Raw genomic sequence first — 20,705 nt, 5'->3', positions numbered from 1 at the left:
AAATAGTTGAGGGGAACTTGTCCTTAACTTCTAATTTGCCTTTATTTTACTAGGAGCATGTCCAGAGTATCATAAGAAAGCAAAAAGGAAGTATATTGTCAGGTGTTCCTCCACTAAAAATGTAACATTTCATCTAAACAAAGGTTTGGTTCTACCTGGTAAATAAATAGGGTAGGTTTGATATTCACTGAGATGTGGGATTGACATTTGGAATTTGAACTTATAAACAGATTCAAAGAGTTCTGATCTCCTCAATGACCTTTTGATAAAGGCACAGAAAGCTCAGCCGTGATATTGAGTTGGGCTGCATCTCCAGGTTTGTCCAAGCAAACTGAGCATCAGCAATATTCTTGTTTTAATACTGGTAAGACATCAAGGCAAAGACAAAGAAAATCAAAACAAAATGTTTGGATGGATCTTGAATAATTTTTCTGACTTAAAAAAAATGAAAACAGCATTTGACTAAGCTGAAAGGTGTCCTTCATATCATGTGCATTCTATTGCACAAGGATAAAATCCATCCAAAATAAACATGAGCAAGATGAATAGAGGAGCGCAGTGCTCTAAGAGCTAGTACGGGCCTTGTTCAGAATTATGCTCTTCTCTTTAAAAAAAAAAATCTGCTCAGAAATAATGGATAGGCAAAGGCAAGTGTTAGAGGACATCTTTTTCCAATCTTTGAGCGTCCCTGGTTGAAGATTCATGGAAGTGATTGGAGACTGAGCAGTATTTCATCTTCAAGCAAAAGCCCAATGGTACTCTTTAATAATGGAAACGGAATTATATGGTGAAGTGAAGATCTGTGCAGGAATCCTCATCTCCAAGTCAAAGTTTAGTCTAGCAGAATCAAGTGAAACCCAGAAGAACTTTTTTTTTAAATCCTGGTGTTTTAAGGATAAAAAAGAAAATAGAAAAGAACACAGATCACTCTAGTTTAATATTTTTAAATACCATAAATCATCATGATTTGTATACTACACTGTACAATTATACACTGAGACTTTCAAAAAAATTAACATTTTATCAGATTTTCTGAATTTTACTCCAGACAGCTAGAGCTTGACCCTTTAGCCATGGCTACAACACATAGAATATCATCTATGAGGTTCTAAGTCTTCCAGTTGTGCCTGTTGCTGCTGCCATTGAGGGGGGAGCCTCTCAGAGACCTCTCATAGCCCCTTCCATCTCCCGCACCGGGAACAGGCTCTGCAGGGAGATGTGTGCCAATGGGTGCAGCTTCTGTGCTTTGCTTTCCACACGTCTACTCCCCTCTAAGAGAACTTGCGCTTCTTCATGGCTTCTGCCTTGACGGCCAGGCTCTTGGCACAGATGGTCAGGACCACAATGAGGACGCCCACCACAAATGTCACCAGGGGCCAGAGGAAGCAATGCAGGAGGACAATCTCATCATGTGTGCGATGCAGGAGTACGTCGTCTGGTCTGCAAGACAGTGGAAAACGGGAAAGAAAGTGTGGTCAGCTGCCTTGGCATGGCATTGAAAACTCTTTACAACCTGGAGCCCAGCTTTCTGGCTCAAAGGGAATAAGCACCATTGAAAGTGAAGACTTGGGGGTTCCAAGATGGCTGTGGAACAGGTAGAAGATACACTCACCTCCTCCCAGTGCTACATCGGGTTTACAGTTAAATTATAGTGCAATCAACCTGAATAACCAACTGAAAGATAGCTGAATAGAAGTATCATAACCAAGGATTTACAGAAGAAGCCACATAGAGACTGGTAAGAAGGGTGGAGATGCAGAGAGGTCTGGCCCCTGCACCCACAAGGGGGCTGAGAAGCCAGAAGGATATCTCGGCTGCAAAAAGTCCCTCCTGAGAAATGTGGGGTCTCAACCCCAGGATAGGATTCCCAACCCAGAATACCAGGAGTCTTCATAGCTCCTGGCAGTGGAAATTAGCTGGGACTCTGTCTACCTGGAAGAGGAAGCAGTCTGCTAGAAACCCAGGTGTTCTCTAAAGGGCCAATGCACAGGATTTTGCTCTTGGACATTCACATGGGGATCCGGTAGAAAGAAGGTGACTCAGGTCATATGGGAGTCATAAAAAGATTGGGGTGTGTCCCCGAGGAGAGATCTGGAAGGTTACCCACGGAGGTCCCTGTGCTGAGTACCAATTCCACACTGCCCATAGGTGCCATCTTCCCAGGGTCGAGTACTCCTATTCTTACACCAGTTTGGGGGGGTGCACTAATCCAGGCGACACCACCCTGCCAAGCTCAAGTCCTATAGAAAGGTCTGTTGGCTGCACATAACAGGGACCTTTGATGTGGTCTTTTTCTGGAGAAGCACTAGGTGGACATTCAGATAGTTGCTGAGCTGTGTGGCTTTAAAACGGGCCAGTCTTGCCCCGCTCCAGCAGGCTTGGCCAGCACCACCCTCAAGGAGAGACTGTTTTGATCTGTCCTCCCAAGAATCAGTTGCCCAACCCTGCTGAGCTCAGTTCCGTGGGGGAAGGGAGTGCAGCTCAGAGATGGGACCTTTGGAGTGTGTCTTCCTTGGAGGCTTTTGTCCTGGACTCTGACAGGCACGAGGTTGTGTGGTTACAGAGCAGGGAAGAAGTGACATGCTTAGCCTCCTCCTTCAGGCTCAGCTGGCACCACCCCAAATGTGAGACTCTTTTGATCTGTCCTCCTGAGTCCTGGTGGCTCTGCCCAACTGAGCTTGCTCCTGTGAAGGGCTGGCTGGCCACACCCAACCTGAACCTGCCATGTGCTCCTCCTGGGAGAGCTAGGGTTGGAGACTCTGGCAGAAACTGAGTGGTATGGCTTTGGAGTAGGGGCCATTTTCTCCGCTGAGTGAGCTGCCTCCGAAAAGGAGACCTACTAGACCCATCTTCCTGACCCAGGTCGCCCCACCCTACCAAGTTTGTGCCTTGTTTTAGGGTCTGTAGGTCATGTCCAGCCTAGACCCACTCTATCGTTTTTCTTCAGAAGGATCTGAAGGAGGCAACCTCAGGGGGTGGCAGAGTAGCTGACAGGGAGAGGTGGACCTCAGGGAGCCTTGGAACTTTTATAGATCTGCCCCTGGCTCAGAGCTGAAGGAAGCTGACCCTTGTACACAGCTTTGCCCCTTCCACATACACCCAGGCATAGTAGACAGTGAATAACATAGTAGCTCCAGACAGGTAGCCCAAGGCCAGTAACACATTATGTCTGACATCAACCTACACCGGAACCAAGTGGACCCAGAACCAACACAACCAATGGCTTCACACCCTTACTTCAGATTAGTGGCCCATCCAAAGGGGGTTTCCAGCAGGCATCAGATCCTGCTGGGAATAACTTCTCCTTGGGGAGCAGCCCCTGAAGAGAGACTCATACACAGTGATCGAGGTCTATCCTTATAGTCAGCCAGCATGAGGGTTAACTCCACCCATGAATGATCCATCAGTATTCGAGACTCAACTACAACAGGAGGCCACACATAACCCATACAAGAGACATTCCTGGAGAACCTAATTCAGGTGATCAGGAATATTGCACCACTGAGCCCCACAAGACACCTACATCATTAAGTCATCATAACAAGTTTGGGAGTCATAGCACAGCTACCTAATACACAGAGATAAACACAAAAGGAAGACAAAATGGGGAGACAAAGAAATATACCCTAAATGAAAGAACAAACGAAATCCCCAGAAAGAAGAAGGAAATGAAATAGAAGCAACCAATTGCAGAGTTTAAAACAATGGTTATAAGGATGCTCAAGGACCTTAGCAGAAGAATGGAGGATCTCAGTGAGAACTTAAACAAATAGATAGTAAGCATTAAGAAGGATATAGAAGCCATAAAAGAGAACTACTCAGAAATGAATGATACAATATTTGAAATGAAGAATACACTAGAAGGAATCAACAGCAGGCTAGATGAAGCAGAGGATTGAATCAGTGATTTGGAGGACAATATAATAGAAAACACCCAAGCAGAGCAACAAAAGGAAAAATAATTTTTTTAAATTAAAGGAAGTCTCAGGGACCTCTGTGACAACATCAAGGATAACAACATCCGTATTATTTGGGTACTAGAAGGACAAGAGTCAAGAATCTGTTTGAATAAATAATGGCTGAAAACTTCCCTAACCTGGTGAGGAAAAAGACACACAAAGGGGAAGGTTGTGGGGGGAAGGGAAAATTGGGTAAAGGGCATCAAATATATGGTAACAGAAAGATACTTGACTTTGGGTGATGAGCACACAATGCTGTATTATACAAATATCAAATTATAAGATTACACATCTGAAATTTATATAATGTTATTAACCAATGTTATCTCAATAAATAGTAAGAAAAATTAGTAAAAAAAAAATATTATCTTTGACTTTGTCTCACCAAACAAGATTCCTTCCATCCCACAAAGCCTGTTCTATTGGCTAACAGGTGAACTGTTTTGTTAATGGGCTAGAAAATTTCTTTCTTTCTTCTTTTTTTTTAATCCTCACCCAAGGATACTTTTCCATTGATTTTTAGAAAGAAGGAAAGACAGAGGGAAATGTCAATGTGAGAGAAACACATCGATTGGTTGCCTCCTGCACACGCCCCAACCAGGGCCTGGGCTGGGGAGAAGTCTGCAACCCAGGTGCGTGCCCTTGTCTGGAATTGAACCTGGGAACCTTTGATTCCATAGATGGATGCTCCACCCACTGAGCCAAACCAGCTAGGGCTAGAAAATTTCTTAAACTAATCCAGTTCATGTAAAAATCTTACAGCACTATAATTTATTGTATCAATCACATAATGGTAACTATACCAATCAAGAGACAAGATAATCTACTTCAAAGTACTTTTTCCAAGAGATCCTAGAGAGAATAGAAAGACTTCTAGGCTTATTATCACAAGTTCTTCTCGCTTATCTGAGCGGAGAATTTTCCTTTTCATGTAAGCTGTTAGGAAGTTAAAATTTTGGTCCATCTCTAGCAAGATTCTATGGCTTTTTTTGTGCCAACCAGACCCCTAATGCATTGTCTTATTTTCTTCATATTTCTGATTTATTTTATCTTGCTAAATTCTATCAGCCTTTAGATCACTCATTAAACCCTTCTTAGAATACACATATATTAATTATGTACACTTATTGTATACCAAGGATACAATAAACCTTGGAAACTTTTTCAGTTGTCAAGCTTTACCCATGTTTTTGTGAGAAATTATATGTGATGTCATTATAAGGATTTACACTTACATATTTTGATAAAATCTATTTTTGAAGTCTACAAATGCTTCATCATTATCACAATCATAAAATAATTCTGCAAGCATAATATCAGTCCATATGGCAGGCCTCAGTTATAGCAACATAGCCAAATGACATAATTGTTCCACCTATATGCATTCATTGGTTGATTCTTGTATATGCCCTAACTGGGGGGTTGAACTCACAACCTTGTCATATTGGGATGATGTTCTAACCCAGAGGTTGGGAAACTGTGGCTTGCGAGCCACATGTGGCTCTTTGGCCCCTTGAGTGTGGCTCTTCCACAAAATACCACATGCGGGCGCACACATACAGTGTGACTGAAACTTCGTGGCCCATGCGCAGAAGTCAGTATTTTGTGGAAGAGTCACACTCAAGGGGCCAAAGAGCCGCAGTTTGCTGACCACTGTTCTAACCAAATGAGCTACCTGACCAGGGCTTCTCCAAACCTTTTTAATAGGTGCTCTTTCTGCTCTAAATCTTATTTATTATTCATAACATGACCTTACTTTTAAAAGTAACCTGAAATAGGTAACAATAAAAACAAAAGACCTAAGTGTAATACAATCCTTAGATTGACAGTAAAAAGCAAGTACAATTAGGATGGGGAAAAAATAGAAATCTCAGGCTTAGAAAAGCTCCTGCCTTATGCTTAAGTGGAACTTTCTTCTGAATGTCCCAGCACCAAGGAAAAAAGGAGAGATGACATAGTTGCCATTCTATTTAAAAAAAGAGAGAGAGTAGCATGTGAATTCCTCCAGGACACACTTGTTCTTAGGGCTACACTCAATAATTTAGACTGTGTGCATTTTTCCATAAAATTATCTCTATAACACATTCAAAAAGCTCTTAATGGCCGTTTTACAAACCTGGCTAGTGAAATCATTCAAAGAGTTTCTACAGTATTGATTCCAAGCTCCCAGGTCTCCTGAATCAGACTGAGGTTTTAAACAGCTTCCCAGGTGATGCGAATAATTACTCACATCCAGGAATAACTGACTGAAGGCTTTTCAAATACCAAAAATGGTTTTTGAAAATAACTGAACAGCAATTGTTCCAGGCTGAAATAACTGAGGCACATTCTATGTTACTGGTTGAAAGGAGTCTTCTATCAGCTTAATTCCTGTCATAGAAGTGACATAATGATATTTTATAATGAAAACCAAAGATTCCTGACATGTATTCATTCCTGGATAACTTTGCTTGGAACTGGGTTTTAGACGGCCTTTGAAAGTTTTCTATAAAAGTCTCAAATGTATAAAGGAATTTCAATCAAAATGCCAAAGGTGAGAGACGACTATGTCATAAGAGATTTTCAGGTAGAAATTGCTAATCATTAATATCTAATCTAGAAAACCTTGATGTGGGTATTATGAAATGTTTTTATTTTTAGCAAGACTTATGCTATGGGCTTTCTAAAAGGTGACTGAATTAGCTCTGGCCAGCTCAGTTGGTTGGAGGGTCGCCTCATACACCAAAAGGTTGTAGGTTCTACTCCTGGTCAGGGCACATACCTAAGGGTGCATACGGGAGGCAACTGATTGATGTTCTCTTTCACATCAGTGTTTCTCTCTCTTTTCCTCCCTCTCTCTCTAAACATCAATATAAACATATCCTTGGGTGAGGATTAAAATGCACCTCAGGAAAATATCTGACTTGATTAATGATTTTTAAAAATCTTTTTTTCTACCAAAAGATGTTGAAGATTGGCTGATAACAACATTAATGTGGTTTTGGCGTAACTGAGCTATCCTTATTGACAGTAGTTAGCCAATGTGTTTAGTTGCTGTTTGAAGCAATCGTAAGACCTTGCCAAGAGAAGAGGAAGGTTTGCTTGTCTTTGCAGGTGATCACAGGAAGGCAGGTGAACGGCTAGTCTGGAAGCTGGGTCAGGTTCCGTTATAAATTACAGTATAAACACAGAGACGAGAACAGAGATCCTTTGCAGTATTTTGTATGGTGATTTGCTCTATCATGAGCCCAGTTTTGCCCACTCCAGTCCAGCAATGACACTCTGATAAGGGCTTTTAAAAACTCGGGAAATACTTGATCAAGATCATGGCTTTGCTCTACAGTTGCCTCCTATCTCTAGGTGAAAGGCTGATTATGGATCTATAAACGTTATAAACATTCTTACATTTTCTTAACTAGTTTCTCCAATTAGGTGAACTTAGAGTGTAGTAATGTTTAACTGCATAAAAGTTCTTCCTCAAACTTGCCTATTCTTCGTAGAGGAAATGAGGCCCCAAGCCTGCCATTTCTGGAGAGAAAAATTTGCATTCAACTTTGGCGGGATAGATAGCAAACCTGCAAACCAGGAGGACGCTTATGACTTTTTGCCTTAAAAGGGGGGAAAAAGGCAAATCAATGAATCTATTTTATGCTAGTTAGCTTGACATAATTTTTTTTTAATTATAAATATTTTGCTGATCTTCCACAGCGGGGTGGGGGGGGGTGGAGAAATGGAAAGAGAACCTAGATATTCTTTAAGATCAAACCTAAGGAACTGCAAAAACTTACATTACCTCCCTTTCCTCTTCCACCCACCTCTGCAAGCTCCTTGGGAGCCTGTGTCAGGGACTGTGAACGCTGGGGAGCATGACTTTCCGTCCACTGAGCTCATCAAAGACATGAAGGATTTCGTAAAGTAGAGAGCAATTTGGACTCAGCAATTTCTGTGACCTTTTCTTAAGAAAGTACTATTGTTCTTCAGAGTAATTTGGTCCATGGTGTCTCTGCATCACCAAGTAATTTATTGCAAATAGGGCTATAAGTGTTCTCTGGCCAAAATGCTTCAATTTAAGATTTAAGCAGAAATACACTGGAAAAATACATTCTTCTATTGGAGACACAGATTATTCTCATCATAGTTCTCACTTGTTGTATCTATTTTGTCGCTGCATTTTTTTAAAATATATTTCATTGATTTTTTACAGAGAGGAAGGGAAGGGATAGTTAGAAACATCAATGAGAGGGAAACATCGATCAACTGCCTCCTGTACATCCCCCACTGGGGTTGTGCCCACAACCAAGGTACATGCCCTTGACCAGAATCGAACCTGGGACCCTTCAGTCTGCAGGCCGACGCTCTATCCACTGAGCCAAACCGGTCAGGGCTGTCGTTCCATTTTTATAGTGAAAATTCAATACTATTAAAAGTAGTGTGGGAAGGATGGATTATTTGATAAACTATGTTGAAGTAACAGTGATCATTTGGAGAAAAAAGCATTGGCTCCCCATCTCATTACACACACACACACACACACACACACACACACACAGAAAGAAAGAAAGAAAGAGAAAGAAAGAAAACCCAGATGGCTCAAAATCTTAATTTTAAAAAAAATCAGAACCATGAATGCTCTAAAACACCTAAATTTTTAAAAACAACCTTAAAATGAGAAAAGCAAACTTTTTCTAATGTTTTTTCTTGTATAAATATTCTATTGGGCTTACTTTTACTAAAATATTACTCATTTTTTACCAAAAATAAAAATTTAACAAAACCTTGTATTTTGATTTGCTAAATTTGGCAACCCTGATTTCTTTTTTTTTTTCCTATTGTCTATGAGTTTGTTTGTTTTTGCTTAATCCTTTCATCTTTTCACCCAGCCTGGCAACTTCCCTCCCCTCTGACAGTTGTCAGTCTGTTCTCTATGAGTTTGTTTCTATTCTGTTTATTAGTTTATTTTGTTCATTAGATTTCACATGTGAGTTGAATCAGATGGTATTTGTCCATCAGTAGATAGTGGATAAAAAAAAGCTGTGGTACATTTACACAATGGAATACTACTTGATTATAAAAAAGAAGGAAATCTTTCCCTGTTAGTATGAATGGACCTGGAGAGCATTATGCTACATAGAATAAGCAACTCTGATTTCTAAGTAAGACATGAAATGCAGAAACTATTAAGAAAAGATGATCTAATTATAGACGTGTACACCTTTTCATATAACCCAAAAAACTACGCAAGACACATAAACCAAAATAAAAACACATAGCTAATATTTATATGAAAAGATGATCAATTCCATTCACTTATGAAAGAAAATCAAATTAAAAAGAAGATAAAAAAATTTTTACTATCAAATTGGTAAAAATTAAGAATGATAATACACAGCTCTGGAGTGTATGTGGAGAAATAAAACTTTTATGTAAGTTAGGAGTAATTTTTTTGAATGGTTATTCGTTAGTTTTTATTAAAATTTTAATTTTTAAATTTTTTTTGTTAATTCTTACCTGAGGATATTTTTTCCACTGATTTTTAGAGAGTAGAATGGAGGAAGGGTGGAGGAGGGGAAAGAGAAAGAGAGAAGCATCGATGTGAGAGAGGCACATTGATTGGTTCCTTCCCACATGCATCCCGACCAGGGGATCAACCTGCAACCCAGGTATGTGCCCTTGACCACAGAACTTGAGAGAGACCATCCGGTGCTTGGGGTGACGCTCTAACCACCGAGAAACACTGGCCGGGCTTTATTAAAAGTTTTAGATGTGAACATTTGACTCAGCAACTATACTCCCATGAATTTACTCATCATCTATATTCACATTTTTTAAAGTAAAGGTAATGGCAGATTTTTTTTCTCTGCAAGGTTTTAAAAAATTATAATAGTCCCTAGAGGCGCCGGTTTGGCTCAGTGGATAGAGCGGCAGCCTGGAGTCTGAAGGGGGCCCGGGTTTGATTCCAGTCAAGGGCACATGCCCAGTAAAGGGCGAGGAGGAGGCAGCTGATCAATTCTCTCTCATCATTGATGCTTCTATCTCTCTCTCCCTCTCCCTTCCGCTCTGAAATCAATAAAAATATATTTTAAAAAATTATAATAGGAGCATAATTTAGGACATTATCTTTCCTTCATAATTTAAAACTCTCTATTCCCTGTAGCAGTCATTTTTCTACTTGAAAACTTTACCTCTACATCTTGTTTTAATTTTTTGTTATCCTGCCAATTTATGTGGATGGATTACTGTTTGAGCTGCCATGAATATGTTTATTTCAAAACATTCTTCATATAGTAAATAGCCAAAATCTACTGTCCCGTAGACTTTGTTATGGTCAAACTGTATAAATCCATGTATGGTCAAACTGTTTACATGAATGTTCTCTTTATCATATGAGTTTTCCAAGAAACCTTCACCAACCTAAACAAAGGAAAGAGAAGAGCCGCCTACAGAAAAGAGGAGGCTGGACTGTGAGTTCTTCGGAAAGATGAGGTTTTAAAGGACCAAAGATGAAGCAAAAATGACTGAACCCGTCAGAACACTGTCAGGAAGACAAAGCCCAGAATAAGTGGAGCTGATGAAAAATACTGCAGGCAATGAAAAGGGAATTAAAGCTGCGTTTACAAGAAGAATCAAAACAAAAATGGACATGCCCCTCCTTAGGACAAATAACTGCCAGTGTTAACAAAGAGAACCTAGAACTACCCTTCTCTCATTTTTCTCGTCTTCTCCGTGGAGGAAAATACTACTCAGATCAGAGCAGGTGGTCCAACCCAGGACAACTGAAACCGAGAACAGGCAAGAAGACAGTAAGGGTGGGCACTTCTAAAAGATTTCATCTCTGCTGGCCCCTGGGCATCACTGCCACTTTTCCTTTTCACCATCACCTTCCCTACCATTCCTCTGATCTCCTACCTCCCCTTATATAAAGCCCCTGTGGTTGCATTTGGGGCCTACCCAGATACCCCACCCAACACCTTCCATCTCAGGATCCTTAATCACAACGGCCAAGTCCCTTTTAGCTACAGCCGGTACCATCAGGTAACAAGGTAACTAAACATAAATCCATGGGCATTATTAGGATGTGGACTATCATTTAGATAACCACACTACCATACACTGTTCTATATTATAATCCATTCCTACTAGCACAAGTTTTCTACCCCTTCCCCCAATTAGTCACTCAGAATTTATTCATCAACAGTTACTCTAAAAATCCCTACAAAACAACAACAAAAAACCACATCAGAGAATAAACTCTTTGTATTATCCCAAACTGAGTTATAAAAAGTATTTATTATTTTCATTTCCCCCCATTTGCCCACTTATGACAAAGGCATTTACATATAAAACACACCTGCCCCCCAAATACTGTAAAGCACTTCTCTTCCCACTGTCTCCCTACATGTGCCTTCGCCTAGTGAGAATCCCACTAGCCCTGCTCCTAAGCACGTCATAAAGGGAATTTCACACATTTTAACACCATCCTCCATGCTAATCCTCCCTAAGGAATTGCCTCCTTGTTTGCTATAGGATTTCCTTTGTGTCTTAGCAATACATCTTTGCTAGTTCCTTTTCAACTTTATTTTTCATCAACTGTGTCCAAAGATTCTTCATTATTTTTTACTTAGATCTGTCATGATCCAATATATCACTAGTAATTCTCCACATTAATTTTAACCACAATCTTATGCCACATCATGAACTTTTTCTCTATTAACTACCCTTCAAATCTTTTTTTTTTAATTCTAAATTTAAAAATGGAGGTAGAATTTTCACACAGGGAAATTCAGAGTGAGTGGTTGGAGCAGATCTCTGTGTCGTTTTCATACTTTTATTTTACTAAAAATTAGTTCTACAATTTCTATCCAACCTGCAATTTTCCATACATTTATTCTTCTCATAAAAATCAATACTGCATCATTAAATCAGATTTTAGTCAGAAATGAGGACATTCAAGGGTGGGCCATTGTTCCCAAGGGAAGTTTCTCAGAACCATGTTCCATCAGTGGAGAGTAATGCTTATACCTAGAGAAATTGCCTCAGAAAATGGAAATGTTGACTTATGATGTTAATGCTTGAAATACCCTTCTGGTTTTCAATTCCTTATTTAGAGGATTTAATTCTTAAACATCAAAAAGTGCTTGCTATCCTGGCCGGTGTGGCTCAGTTGGTTGGGTATCCTCCCGTGTACCAAAAGGTTTCCTGTTTGGTTTCCAGTCAGGGCACATGTCTAGATTTTGGGTTAAGTCCTGGGTGGGGGGAATGCAGGAGGATTGATAGTCCACTCTCATATCTAGTTTCTCTCTCTCCCTCTCCCTCTCCCTCTCCCTTGCCCTCTCACTCTCCCTTCCCCTCTCCTTCTCTCTCTCCCTCTCCCTTCCTCTCTTTCTAGAAATCTTTTTTTAAGGATGCTTGTTGTGATCCAGCATGTCTGAGGATTTAGTGATACAAATGGGATTCCCAGAAAAGCCAGGGGCTGGAAGGGACTAAAAACAACAGTACTAATTAAATCAGGACATCCAGGTATCCTCACTGATTAAGACAAAAACAACAGGACCCCTTATCTACACTTTGTGAAGCAAAATACCAAAGTGGAAAGAGTTCTCCATATAGAAAAGGCTGCACACACTGAAAGGATAATCACTGAGCGAAATTATCATGTGCCTTTTCCTCAAAATCTGCAAATACTGGGTTGCGATTCCCTTTGAAATTAAATAAGATGACATCCAAAGGGTTTAACCTCGCAAGTGTCTTCTAGGCCCATTCAATGCCATGATTCTGGGATCCTAGTGTTCAAACCTGCTCCACTGTTTCAGGTGAAGGGAGTCATAGGTTGCACCCAGCATAGGAACTGCACACAGAGAGACTCTTTTGAAACGTCACTGAGCAGCCACATTTTGTATCATTTCCCTAAGCTGAGTCATGCTCCCAGCCCTCCCTCCAGGCAAAGGGGACACAGAAGCTAGCGGGAGACAGAATCACAGATCACACACTTGCAACGTGGGTGTGAGAAACCGTTTCCAGGGAGAAATGACAAACATATTGATGCACCCAAAATATGCATGTGAGCAAGGATTCCACTGGGCGCTTGTAAGGCTGGCAAGGGCTTCAGAATTTGGTTCTCAAGGATATGAGGCGGGTAAGGGATCCCCCAAATGTCAATGCATCTTCTTGCCGTCTGAACAAGATGGGGCATATTGTGTGCAGATGAAAACTAGCATTTACAAGGAGGTTGAGAAACATTTTCCCCACGATTTTTGACATAACATCCAGATGGCAGAGGTTCCTTAACTAGTAAAACAGAAGTGGGGGGAGAGCAACCAGGGTTCGCTCACCAACCCATGGCTCAAACGCAAATGCCCCTACTAAGAACAGTGGTCTCAGCAGGTCTGCCCAATGCCACAAAGCCTGCGTTTTTACCAGTGGTTCCGACACCAAAAGAGCATCACACTGTGTTAAGCTCGAAGTGGGAGCTCAGTACATGTTAGTGGAATAAGAAGGGGATGAAATCCAGAGCCACAGAGTTTCAGTTAAACAAATGTTGGGGGTGCGAGGAGGAGGATCTCCAACTTCCTAGGAATTCTATCAAGTCTACATATATAGGGTGTCCTCAAAAAATGTGTAACACATTTTAAATAATTAGAAAGGAGTGTTTATTAAAATACATTTCGTTTTCAAAATTGAAATTTTGATATTAAAGTGTGTATATATTTGGAAGGCACCCTCTATTTGTTTGAAATCATAAATATTATATATTTATTTGTATAAACAGTCATGTGTATTTGCTTGTGCTCTTACAGACTATGCCAACTATCTATCTGTCTATATAGAGAGAAGGCTAATATGTAAAGTGTTCCCATGGGAGTTCAGCCAGGAGACCAGGAGTTCTATCGCTCACTATGACATGCTGCTGACCACCAGGAGGCAGCGTGGAGTGAAGGAAGGCCCCGGCCAGCAGCTGGAAGGCCCTAATTGGCCCTGCTCGCCAGCCAGGCCTAGGGAACCTACCCATGCACGAATTTCATGCACTGGGCCTCTAGTTTTCAGATAATTTCCAAGAGAAAGTGATCATGTTTACTATTCTTTTTTGTCATTACAAAATGTATTTTCTTTTCTTCCCGCTTAGTTATTTTACAACCTATCTCTAGCCCAGCTAACCAACTCACATGCATGTAACTACTGTCTCTTGTGGTTCCTGTCTCTCAGCTCACCAGCCCCACCCCTGCTTAGGTGCCTTCCCCTCCGTGAGATGCCTTCCAACACTACTACTCCTAGAGAGGTTGCCGTCACAGACCCAGCGGGCCAGGAAATGCTGCCAGCAACATTATGCCCAGACCAAACAAGCCCAAGCAGGTGAACAGACATTCTGTTTTTTCTAAACCTCTGAAAAAGCCCCTGTAACTCATTCCACAGTAATTCATTCCACAATTACTCTCAGGAAATCACCATTCATGTCTGATTAGGTTAAGGCCAATTCCCTATAATTAGATCCTCAAGGAAGAAAAATCAGCCAGTTGACAGTTTAGTATTTTCTATACCTCTCATGCCAGCATGGCTCCATTCTTTTGGCAACTGTGAAGAAAGGATATGAAGAATGTATCCTGAGTGGAGGCAAGAAGAATCACATATCTTTTTGATTATGAGAGCGTGAAGGAAACAGGGATACTTCCTATTATTACACTGTCATTCTAGAAGTTTCTCACTTGCTAAAAATCATGTCATTAAAATGTATTATGCACCAAACAGTTATTTTGTTAATTAAATACTTAGCTAAGTATATACACTTTGCTGCTGCCCATAGAAAGAAAGAAATAGGCTAGCATTTCTGTCCAGGGTAGGAATGAGTTACTCATCCTAAACCCCAAATTATGTTGTAAACACTACATGAATAACAGTTTTACATTCTAGTTTTGTTAGAGTCCGTCAAGGAATTGTTTCTCTTGGTAAAAATGCACTGAAGAGATACTGAAATACTTCTGCACAATAAAATTAGCCAAATTAATCATGAAGCTCTTTTCCTAACTAATAAATTGCTTATGAATATATGTTTGGAGAACAAAAGTATTCAAGAAAAATATGCATAACAATCAAAGTGATGAATTATGGTACAATAATAGAATTTTTAAAACTTGAGCCACTAAAAAGGCCCTATCAGTCAATCTTGAAGTTTCTCTTGGATGTGACAGCAACTTAACTTTTACTGTGGTAGCATGTGACATTCAAAATTCAAGAAAATACAAGTAAATAGTCATCAGATTGTTGTACTAAATATAAAACAATTTGAAAAATCATTAAACATTCGAGGCATGAGTACTATTGACGAAATTTGTTTTATTTTCCTCTGATATAGACTAGTATTAATGTCCCACACAAGGAAGTCACGATTCAAATCCCGGTCAGGGCATATGCCCAGGTTGCGGGCTTGATCCCCAATTGTGCAGGAGGCAACTGACCAATGATTCTCTCTCATCATTGATGTTTCTATCTCTCTCTCTCCCTCTCCCTTCCTCTCTGAAATCAATAAAAATATATTTTTTAAAAAATGAAAAGAAAATCGACTAAATAAGAGAATATATTTTCAGATACATCTGATAAGGGGTTAATATCCAAAATTTACAAAGAACTTATAAAATTCAACACACAAAAACACAAACAATCCAATTAAAAAAATGGGCAAAGGACCTGAATAGGCACTTCTCCAAAGAGGACATACAGATGGCCAATAGATATATGAAAAGATGCTCAATGTCATTAATCATCAGGGAAATGCAAATTAAAACCATAATGAGATATTGGCTCATATCTGTCAAAATGGCTGTCATAAATAAATCAACAAACAAGTATTGGAGAAAGGGGAAACCTTGTGCACTGTTGGCAGAAATGCAGATTTGTGCAGCCACCATGGAGAGCAGTATGGAGTTACCACAAAAAATTAAAAATGGAACTGCCTTATGACCCAGCAATTCTACTTCTGGGAACACTAATCGAAAGAATATATATTCCCCTATATTCATTGCAGCATTATTTACAATAGCCAAGATTTGGAAGCAGCCCAAGTGTCCATTCAGTAGATGAGTGGATAAAAAGAGCTACATTTACACAATGGAATACTATTCTGCCATAAAAAAAGAATAAATTTTTACCTTTTGCAATAGCAAGGAGGGACCTGGAGAGTATTATGTTAAGTGAAATAACTCAGTCAGAGAAAGACAAGTACCATATGATTTCACTCATATGTGGAATCTAATGGACAAACAAGCAAAACAGAGACAGACTCAGGGAGAATAGGCTGAAAATTCTGGGCAGAGGTGGGAGAAGAGGGAAGCAGGGGGTGTGGAGGGATTGAGCAACAAAGAAGAAAAAGAGAAAAAGAACTCACGGACATAGACAATAGTGTGGTGATTGTTGGGGTATGGGGTGGAGGAGAAAGGTGGTAAAGGTATAGGGGGGATAAATAGTGATGGGGAAAAAAGTGAAAGCCATGTCAGGCCTCATTAAGTGAGTTTTTAGTCTCTTGAACACTGATGGCAAAAATGTTCTGCCCTCCCCTGCATAGGCCAGCTACAGACAGTAAGAAGAGTATCACAAATAGTGAGAGCAAGTCTATTCCCAACAGTGACAGCAATGTGGACTTAGGACACCTATGGTCTGAGGGTCAATGACTTGAATTCAGATCCTTACCCTCCTCCTCCCTGCATGTGACTTTAGACTGTTTCCTGTTCTGCCGATCTTAGATAACATGGTCTATCTTCACATTGAGACCAGAGCACTAACCAAGATGGAATTTTTTAATTGTGGTTTTAATTTGCATTTCCCTGATGATTAATGACAATTTTTTTTATTGTGGTTTTATATATCCTATATAATAAAGAGCTAATATGCTAATTAGACTGAACAGCAGAATGACTGTCTGGACTACCTTCCAGACAACCGTTCAGATGACCTCCCGGATGAAGCCGGGGCTGCGAGGGTCGGCCCGGGCTGTGAGGGCTGAGCCCCTTGCATGAATTTTGTGCAGTGGGCCTCTAGTCTGTACTTATAATAGGGTAATATTCAAATTGGTCAGGATGCTGTCACATAACAACCAATCAGCAGGAGGGCGGGGCAGTGAGTGACCTGTGGCAGAGAGCTACAGGAGGGCGGGACAGTGAGCTATGTGTGGCGGAGAGCTACAAGTGGTGGTGGGTGGGGCGGCCAACTGAGGCAAGCAGCAGCGAGCTACTTGTGCATGGATTCGTGCACTAGGCCACTGGTATATATATAAAAGGCTAATATGCTAAGTGTCCAACAGTCCAACCAGTCGCTATGATGCACACTGACCCCCAGGGGGCAGATGTTCAATGCAGGAGCTGCCAAGCTGCAGTGACTTTGCAGCGGCAGTTCTTGAGTGACACACCCGGAACCAGAGAGGAGGGAGCCTGATTCCTCATGGGGCCATGGAATTCCACCTTTGGCTGTGGGTTATGTTGTTGCTGGGGTACTGTTGGCCACAAATCTGGTTTATTGCACCTTGCATTTTTGCGTTCCACACCCTGTAAGACAGCAATTTTGCAGAGTGCCCTCTGGCACTCCCAGACCCCTCAGAGGATGTCAGAGAGCCGGTTTCAATCCAATCCCCGCAGGCCAGGCCGAGGGACCCCACCTGCCGGAGGGATCCTGCTCACTCCACAGACGCCGGGGAGGGACCACAGGAGGTTGACTCCAGGGTGTGTCCAGCACATCTCGCCCAGTCCCATCCCGCTGGCCACCTTCTAATTAATTTCCTTTCAATGTGCACGAATCTGTGCACTGGGTCACTAGTGTGTGTGTGTGTGTGTGTGTGTGTGTGTGTGTATGATATTGAATTTTCCATTTCAGCCATTTAAAATATACAATTTAGTGGTGTTAATTATATTCACGAGGTTGTACAACCACCACCATTATTATTTCCAACATGTTGTAATCACCCCAAACAGAAACAGTAACCATTAAGCAGGACCTTCCATTTCCCTCCTTACCCAGTCCCTGTTAACCTCTAATTGACTTTCTGGCTCTATGAATGTGCCTGTTTTAGCTATTTCCCAAGATAGATTATTGACAACTAAAAATGTTTGGAAATGGAATGGACTTCTTCATGGGGGAGGTGATGTCCGCTGTCACCAGAGTTGTAAGAGAATGGAAAAACCTACTTTTCATTGGGGAAGGGATTTACTTTGTGTTGGAGTGAATGACTGGAAGATGTCTCCCAGATTTGAGAGTCTGTGAGAATAGCAACTCCACAATCCACTCTCCAGGTGTTAGAGGCTAGGCCTGGCCCCATTTTATCCAAGATGAAACTGAGGCGAGAGCTGTTGAGTAAGTAGCCCAAGGTCATACACTGAGTCACAAAGAGAGCTATGGATAGCACAGAAGTCTCCTGATGCTCGGCCCTGCCCTGCATTCCATCATCTGGCAGCGCTGCACTCTGCGACCTACTTGTCCTCCAATTCTTATAGCTTTCCTTCCAAATCCCCTCGGGGCTCTGTTTGATGGCAGCATACACTATCTTAAATGAAAAGTGGCTAATAACATCAAATTATTAACTTGATTGCCACGAAGTTAAAAGCTGTTAGAAAACTAATTTGCAAGCAGAAAAACCCTTTGAGTGACATTAGAAAACAGATCCTCAAATTTAGATCAACAACATTTGCAGAATGTATGGACGTGAGACTTCAAATAACACCAGGATGGATTCCATACCTGTTCCATAGCATACTGGAGAAGCCACCGCAATTGCTGCTTTTTTTAAAAGTAGAGTTTGAGACCAAAGAGAGCCTTCAATTCTGATGCAATGTCTCTAAATATGGAACCAGACACAAATGTACATGGAAAAACTCAATTTGAATAATATTCTGGATACACTGTTTTGTTTAAGACTCAAGATATACTCATTATTAGACTCAATGTCTAAGAAGAAAGTCAATGCATATATTCCTTTAAAAAATAACTACAGAACCAGACTCTTCTTTAATGAGAGAGTATAAGAAATATTTTTCAGAGTAAATAGAAAACAAAAGTAAAATGCTCTATTAAATATTAAAATTTTACCAAATATCAAATCTACTACATAGCAATTCATTTAAAAGTCAATAAAATTTTCCTGAGGAATTTATTCAAAATATCAGTTCCTATCTTTCTATGCACATTTTCTCCATTTGTATCTGCTAGTAAAGACAAAGATTCTTTTTTTTTTTTTAGTAATTTGTTCTATAAAAACTAAAAGGAGCCCTAACCAGTTTGGCTCAGTGAATGGAGCGTCAGCCTGAGGACTGAAGAGTCCCAGGTTTGATTCCGGTCAAGGGCATGTACCTTGGTTGCGGGCACATCCCCAATAGGGGTGTGCAGAAGGCAGCTGATTAATGTTTCTCTCTCATCGATGTTTCTAATTCTCTATCCCTCTCCCTTCCTCTCTGTAAAAAATCAATAAAGTATTTAAAGAAAAACTAAAAGGAAAACTTAGAAGCCAATGAAACAAATTCAACATATAAATGTATTAAAAGAAATGTTTCTAGGGCTTCATAAGTAAAAAATGAATGCAAGACATTGCGAAAGTCACTTACAATGGACCGATTATTTTTTCGTTGAAACGGTTATAAATGTATTCAGAGGCATGTAAGTGTTGTTTGTCTCACACAAGAAGAAATGCCAACGTAGGCAGGCAAGGCAGGGGCAGCTGCCCAAGGATGGTGCCAGGAAGCTGGCTCCTCTGTCTTTCTGCTTTGCTCTTCTAAACGTGTGCATGTCCATCCTCACGCTTATCACCACAAAGCTGCTCGACGGCTTTGCATCTCTGGCATCAAGCCACATTTATGCACTTTTCTACCAGGACAAAGGTAGTGGGAACAGGAGGTGGTGGGACTTACATCAGGAAAGCAAATGCCTTCCCAGAAACCATGCTCCTGCCCACCCCCCAGTTCATGATGCCTCCAGGATGGTCACCCACAACGGAAAGCCAGACGATCCAGCCCCATCTTCTCCTTTACCTGAAGCCCCATCAGGCAGCATGTGAATCTCTAGGTGTGTGGATCCCACTTCCTTAAAGTTTCATGTCCATACTCTCCTTTCTTTCCCCCCTTCCCTCCCTCTCTCCCTCTCTCTTGGTTGGAGTGTTGTCATGTACACCAAAAGATTGCAGGTCCAATTCCTGGTCAGGGCATGTACCCAGGTTGTGGGTTCAAGCCCCAGTCGGGGGTCTCCCTCCCTCCCTCCCTCCCTCCTTCTCTCTTTCTCTCTCTCTTTCTCCTTTCTTTCCCCTCCCTCCCTCCCTCCCTCCCTCCGTTTTCTAATTCTGCCTTTGCCCAGGCTCTTTTCAGCCCTGGTCTAGACTGGTGCAATAATTTCCCAATTGCTCATCCTTCCTCCAACTTTGGCTTAGATCCAGTCTATCCACCAGGCTGGATTTTCTGAAACACAAATGTGACTGTCACTCCTCACTGTGCATATAATAAAGTCTAAGACCCTTAGGATGCACAAAAGCACATTATTATCTGGTCCAACCTCTTCAGGCTCGTCTACCACCTTTCCCCTATCTGCACTTTCCAAGCATCTGAAGCTTCTTACTTCCAGTTGCCCAGAGTATCTCTAATCTTAATGCCTTTGAACATACTACTGTTTTCCCTGAGATCCCCTTCCCTCTTTGTGTTTATCAGGAAAATTCCTACTCATCCTTTAAAATTTAACTCAAATTTTTCTCCCTGTAAAGGCTATTCTTTTTCCACTTCTTATCTCCATTCAAGTAGGTCCAGTGTGTGCGTG

At 41.0% G+C, this 20,705-nt stretch overlaps 1 protein-coding gene across 1 annotated transcript in view; it reads right to left on the bottom strand.

Moving 5' to 3' along the window:
• Nucleotides 1-915: 915 nt before the first annotated feature.
• The window catches only part of KCNMB4 (potassium calcium-activated channel subfamily M regulatory beta subunit 4), a 57,693-nt gene continuing 37,903 nt past the window's right edge, over nucleotides 916-20,705 (bottom strand). Inside the window, exon 4 of the mRNA XM_006768159.2 lies at nucleotides 916-1,440. Within this exon, the coding sequence (XP_006768222.1) occupies nucleotides 1,272-1,440 (169 nt within the window). The 3' untranslated portion in view covers nucleotides 916-1,271. The remainder of the gene's footprint in view (nucleotides 1,441-20,705) is intronic.

The sequence above is a fragment of the Myotis davidii genome, unplaced genomic scaffold, assembly GCF_000327345.1.
Source record: "Myotis davidii unplaced genomic scaffold, ASM32734v1 scaffold582, whole genome shotgun sequence".
In the NCBI taxonomy this organism is placed as follows: Eukaryota; Metazoa; Chordata; class Mammalia; order Chiroptera; family Vespertilionidae; genus Myotis; species Myotis davidii.
Note: the sequence above shows the minus strand (reverse complement) of the source record. Positions and strands in the feature narration are given on the sequence as shown.